Source organism: Crocuta crocuta, unplaced genomic scaffold (genome assembly GCF_008692635.1).
Source record: "Crocuta crocuta isolate KB4526 unplaced genomic scaffold, BGI_CrCroc_1.0 scaffold77, whole genome shotgun sequence".
Taxonomy (NCBI): domain Eukaryota; kingdom Metazoa; phylum Chordata; class Mammalia; order Carnivora; family Hyaenidae; genus Crocuta; species Crocuta crocuta.
Window position 1 is genome coordinate 7,360,161 of NW_027532172.1, and position 6,000 is coordinate 7,366,160.

Below are 6,000 nucleotides of genomic sequence, written 5' to 3' on the forward strand. Positions count from 1 at the left end.
CTTTGCTGTGTCCCTCAGGAAAGGGGCCCTTGATGTGGCCAGACTTTGGTCCTTGCCAGGAGCCACCTCCAGATGTGGCACTCTGCAAATATTAATTACACATTCCCAGGGAGCACTGAGCAGACGGGGTGCAGGGATGGCCAGGGACAAACAAGATGGGCGGGGACTGTGGCACCATCACTGGTTCAGAAATGCCGTTCCTGGCTACCCAGAGAAGTGAGGACACACGGACGCCATCAGTCTGAATCACCATGACTGTCCAGAGAAGCACAGCAGTGGGGAAGGGAGCAGGAGATTTGGGGTTAGGGATCTGAGTCCTAGGGTCCTATTCTCTGTGGATGTAGATCCACGGCTGAGAGGAGGTGCTGCTTCAGAGTAGCTCCTCTAGGCAGGCCCCAGGCCTGCACCTCTAGCTTGGTACTTCTCCCTATCCCCACTACTTCTTAAGATTGGCCTGTCAGGTCTTCAGGATGGGACTGGCCAGAGCGGACAGTCACTCAGGACCTTGGTTTCCTCATGTGTATGAAAGGACCACAGGAGTAAACAGCAGCACGCAGTCAGGCGGAGGCCATCATGGAACTGCAGCAGCCAGGGAGATTAACAAAGCTCGAAGCCATTCTTGCCCCAGTCAGGAGGTGAGGCAGGAGGGGTGGATATGGATTAAGAAAGGCCCCCATAGGTCTAGACTTGGCCTGATACTTCTCAGAGGATGGCCGGTGGACCCATACATGGTCATCCGAGGTCTCTGTTCCCAGCCCAGCTCTGGTCAGGAAGCCTTCCCTCACCCCAGAGAGAGGATCTTCTTACTTCTTTCTTTAGAAACTCTGCAAGGAAGGTGCTTCACCCAGGTCAGAAACCCACCTCAGGATGACATACCTGATGAGCCACTGATTCTTCCTTATGTCTGACTATAATCTCTCCAGCTTTGCTTGCCCACAAGGTCCCAGAGTTGTTCCCCTTCTACCTGGACACCCAGTCAGAAGTGAGCAGGTCCCTGGCTGTACCCATCAGAGTGACCTGGGCTTCAGAGTGGGGAGACCAGCCGTCTCCACATCCTCCCCCATGTACCCCCAGGCACCTATGAATTATTCATCTTGATCAGCCTCATTATGTAAATGAGTTCAGAGCCCAAGCATATGCTCTCTACTCTTCCCCCTCCCTGCCCCCCACAGGACTGGGACAATATGGTGCTGATGGGGGAGGGCAGAGTAGGAGCTTGCGAGACCTTCATCAGTCTCCAGGGGCTCCGGAGGGGGCAGAGTACAGTAGAATCCACACTTTTGTGGCCTGTTCACATCAGGAGTAGGCCAGGGCTTGGGGGGAGGGGGGCTGGGGTACCAGGAGGGGGCATAGCTTAGGAGTATCTGGCTAAGCATGGGGGTAGGGATGACATGCGAGCACCAGGCCACAGCAGGAGCTCCCACTGTGTCCTGGGCCTGGGCTTAGATCAGGAAACATGATAGGGTCTTCGCAGATAGCCCCCACATCCCACCTAGGTGTGCCATGGTTTCTAACCTGTAAGTGAGCCCCAGTCTGCACCTAGCCATGCCCACATGAGGTTGTGGTGAGGTCAAGAGGAAGAAAGTGCCAAGTCAAGGAAAATGCTCCCAAATGCCACTGTCTGCAGTTTCTGGACTCTTGCAGCTGCCAGCTCTTGCGGCACCCAGCTTCTGGGAGTGGGGCAGCCTCTAGGACTGGGGTAGGGGGAGAGGGCAGCCATGCAGGGGAAGAAAGCCAAGGGGGCCCAGATGCCAGGACACCCCAGCTGTAGGGTGTTTGGGGGTAGCACGGAATCAGCTCAGGGAGGCCTGGGGAGGCCACTGGGGAAGGAAGCTGTTGGCTTGGCAGAGCTGGTGCCAGGATCCCCGGGAGTGTCTTCAGTTGGGTCAGGGCTCTGCTGCCAGCATGCCCCTGACCTGTCAGAGCTGAGCATGGGCTGGGCACATGGACCCTTTCATATGCATTTGAAGGAGAGCCATGGTGATTCAGTCAGATTTGGGGCAGGTTGTAGGGGGTGGGGAGGCTGACTGCCTCCCACTCCCGTGGCATTGTCCTTTTCCTCTAGAATTCTTCACCTGCTTCCCTGCCGCCCACCTCACCAGAATGTCCAGTGCCAAGAAGCAGCCCCAGAGCTGTCAGAGGGAAGTAAGAGGTAGCAGTGAGAAAAAACTGGAGCAGGACAGAGAGCCGCTGGAGAGCTGGCAGCCATTGGTAGCAGAGGGATGCCAGGAGGAGCCAGCCAGGAACGCCAGGTCAGCACTTCTCTGCCTGCGGCCAGGCTGGCCACAGCTACCCCAAGCATGGCCCAAGCTTTAGCCCAGCTCCCCACTCCCCCAGGCTCATCCTGCCCACCCTTCCAACCAGAGGGGGAGCAGCACCCTGGGACAGGAGTCAGGAGCCGCAGCCCAAGCCGCAGGTCTGCCAGAGCCGGCTGCATGACTCTGATTATGGCTGGCCGGGTGGGGGTGGGGCAAGATGTGCTCATTGATGAAAGTGTCTGGAATCACTCAACTCCCATCAGAAAGGAAATGACCAACATATCCTAGGAGTGAAAATGATCAGTAAGGGATTCAAATTTCTAGAGAATGGGGTGTATCTATGTCAGCCTATCCACTGCTGTTCTCACCACCTCATCCTCCAGCCAGATCTCCCAGCTACGCCATGGACCAAGAATGAGGATCAGAGAGGGTCCAGGACTCGCCCAGGAGCACACAGTAGGGGTACTGAGCTAGGCTTCAATCTCTGGTTCTCACCAGCCAGGTTTAGACAGAACTGAATCTCATGCATGAAACATGTGCATTATTTTCTCGCTGACAAACTCTCAGGGTCTGAGTTGCCCATGACTGTAAAATAAACAACGTCCTCACACTAAGAATTCGAAGCACGAAAGATTCTTGACTGGAGATGCATGGCTAACCCCTTATGTGGGGTACATCTTAGGTCACAACACAAAACTTGGAAAGACTTTACACACATTCCAGAGAACTATCATTTCTTCATTAACCTGCATGGCTACACTTGGCAGTGCCCACTTAGAACCTAGTTAGTGCCGGGTGCTATTCCTGAGCATAAATTGACTGTTCCGGAACAGCTTTTCCTACAGCGCCTTCTCTGGAAAGCTCTGCTGGCCTCCAAGTATGGCTGAGTCACTGAGAGTTCACAGGAAGAGTGGGATGGGGGTTACTGCAATTCAAGCCCAGCAATCAGGGCTGGGAGGTTCAGAGAGGTTGGGCCACTAGGGGGAGGACACCCAGCAAACTGGGCTGAGATCTTCATACCTGTATTCCCTCTCCCTGTCATGCTACCACCTTGTTAGCCACCTCTGATCCGTCCATCTGTGTCAGAGGTCCCACATCCACAGCCAGTGTCAACATACTCACTGCCGCTCCTATTTCCTGAGTACCTGCTATAAGCCAAGCAGGGGGAAAGGACCAAGGACAAACACCCGCAGTAGCTTCCCCATAGAGGTAACCCCTGCTGATTCCAGTCCTGACCAAGAGGGATGACACGAACAGTGGCATATCTAATCACCGGGCCAAGACCTGGACTCTTGGCTAAACCACCTACAGTAACTCTGTTTACTCTGCTGTTCCTGGGACAACCATCGGCAGGAGAACCCTGTTAATCCCTTGCTCGGCTCTGGTCAAGTGTCCTGGCCCAAGCCTCCAGCAACGAGCTCCCAAAGTCCCACAGGTCCCTGGAAGTCCCCCCCAGGCACTCCAAGAGCTCAGCTCTCTGAGCCTCTGCACCTCCACATAAAGAGCGACGGCTCAGGAACCTGACAGCGACACATTTTGCAGCCTTCTGGGGGTGACGGATGGCCTGTTCTTCACATCACTATTTCAAACATTAACATAATCTCCGAGGATGAATGTGGTCGCTCGCACCTAATCAATCACCCCTCCTGCCCTGATCCCTCAACTTGCCAAGCACAGGCTTTCAACCAATCTCCTGCTACAGCGCCTTGAGCAGCCAGCACCGCTCTCCACTGTTGTTCGGCCTGGCCACCCCACTCATTGCATGGACAGTCCTCAGTTTCCGTGCACAACCGCATCCTGCACCCTCCAGGGCCTGGCCTCCTGCCTCAGGCGCCGCCTCGAACACAGACCTTGCCCACTTAAAAAGCCAAAAGCCCAACATCCCAACATCAGAGCTCACTGGATACTGCTCAGCACCAGGAAGAGCAAGCCAAGACCTGGAGGAGCCACTGCTTTTCTAGTTGTTTCCCTACCTGCCCCATGGGCCCAGCAGTGTTCCACCATGCCAAACCTTCCTCACTCCTTACTTCTGAAGCCCTTCTCCCATTCCCACTTGGAAAAGGGTGTCTGAGCAGAAAGCAAAGGGCACCAGGCTTACCTCACGGAGCTGCTGGACGCCCCCAAAAATCCGCATCACACCATCGATCTCTTGCTCCAGGCGCCGGGCCCAGTGCTGCATCCTGTGTGCAGAGAGGAGAAAGGTGTCAGAAGGGCCCCCGCCCCTTGCAGTGCTGGGACAGCCCAGGGCCAACTGACCTGGGGCATGACCAGTAGCAGCCACTCTTTCAGAACCCAATTTGCACTAGAGGAGAAACAGAGGCTAGGAAGCAGAGTGAGCCTAGGATTCCTTTTGAAGTCTAGACCTGGTGGCCCAGGCTCTCCTCACGTACTGTTGGACAGCCGGGGAGGAGAGCAGATTGTAGTTTAAATGCACCGAGGGAGTCCAGCAGCTCCAAGAAGCCTGCAGGGAGACTATTTTTCACTGTGAAGAGCCAGCCCTTGATGTTGCTGCTCTGAACATAGGGACTCTGGACACCAGGGAAGAGGGGGACATGAGTGAGCCACGTGGGGGCTGCTGGATCTCAGAGCCTCCTGTCCCCAAGGCGGGTGGGTCCTGAGGAAGGGGAGGGAACAGGAGTCACTGCTGTTACCACCAAGTCATTGTGTAACTAGGGGCAGATGCCTGCCCGCCCCCCCACCTGCGCCCCCCCCCNACAGCCCTCACCTTTCCAGGACCCAAGCAGACAGATGCTACCTGAAACTCACAGGTACACACCCTGCATGAACTGCCCACCCACAGGTCCAATTCAGACTGCCCCACCCCTTTCTGGGGGCCCAGCGGCCTCATGAGTCTTTCACCTGAGCCAACTGCCTGAGCAGGTCTCCTTCACACTGGTGCTACTATGAACTCACACTAACCCTGTCTGTGTCTCAGTTTCCTCCTCCAGAAATTGGGAATAATTAGGGCCACCTCGTAGGGTATGAGAAGGACATATGAGAGCAGGTGGTAAAGGGTGTTGCACAGGGATATTTGTGAGTGGACAGGACGGACAGGTGGCTGCATGACCCAGTATTCTCAGCTCACACTCGTGAACAGGAATGGCATCTGGGGAGAGGCTTGGCCCAGGTTCTAACCTGTGACCCTTCCTTCAGACAGTACCAGATCAGGTGAGCAAAATCATACCAGTCCTTGACAAGAGCCAGCCAGAGAGATGTTCTCCACACTTCCAAAGGTGTTCTCTGCTGTGACAAAGGGCCTCTGCACTAATGTGTCTGAAAAGGCATCTCAACTTCCTCAGCCCACCAGATGCAGAACAAGGCCGCTCCAGGGAGGACTCATAGGAGGGTTACCACAGAGATTTAAATACACCATGTATTTAAATACATGCTTAAGCACAGCCCACAGGGCAAGATAGGAGTAGGGTGATACCAGCCCCCAGCCTCTAGAGGAGGACCCCAGAAACCATAGCATCCAGGAGATTGTGTCTGGCCCTGGGCCTGCCACCTCCTTTATATTCCCCAGTGCCACTCAGGGCCAGGACTCTGCTAGCTCCCTGAGTCAGAAGAGCTTGAGCTGTCACCCCAGCCCCCTGCCCCACATCCATCTTCAGGCCTGTGGCTGGGGGGCTGGGCCTGTGCCATTGTGTGTGCCCGGGTCGGTTGGCATGGGAACTTGGAGCAGGAGGCGGGCAGATCACTAATTGCAATTTGCCAAGCTGAATGTCAGTACCATGATGGAAAA

At 55.3% G+C, this 6,000-nt stretch overlaps 1 protein-coding gene across 4 annotated transcripts in view; it reads right to left on the reverse strand.

The window, feature by feature from the left end:
* The window catches only part of CACNA2D2 (calcium voltage-gated channel auxiliary subunit alpha2delta 2), a 115,051-nt gene extending 110,614 nt beyond the window's left edge, over positions 1 to 4,437 (reverse strand). For all 4 annotated transcript variants that reach the window (XM_077776983.1, XM_077776982.1, XM_077776984.1 and 1 more), the window contains exon 1: positions 4,357 to 4,437. In XM_077776983.1, coding sequence (XP_077633109.1) covers positions 4,357 to 4,437 — 81 coding nt within the window. The remainder of the gene's footprint in view (positions 1 to 4,356) is intronic.
* Between the last annotated feature and the right edge of the window lie 1,563 nt (positions 4,438 to 6,000).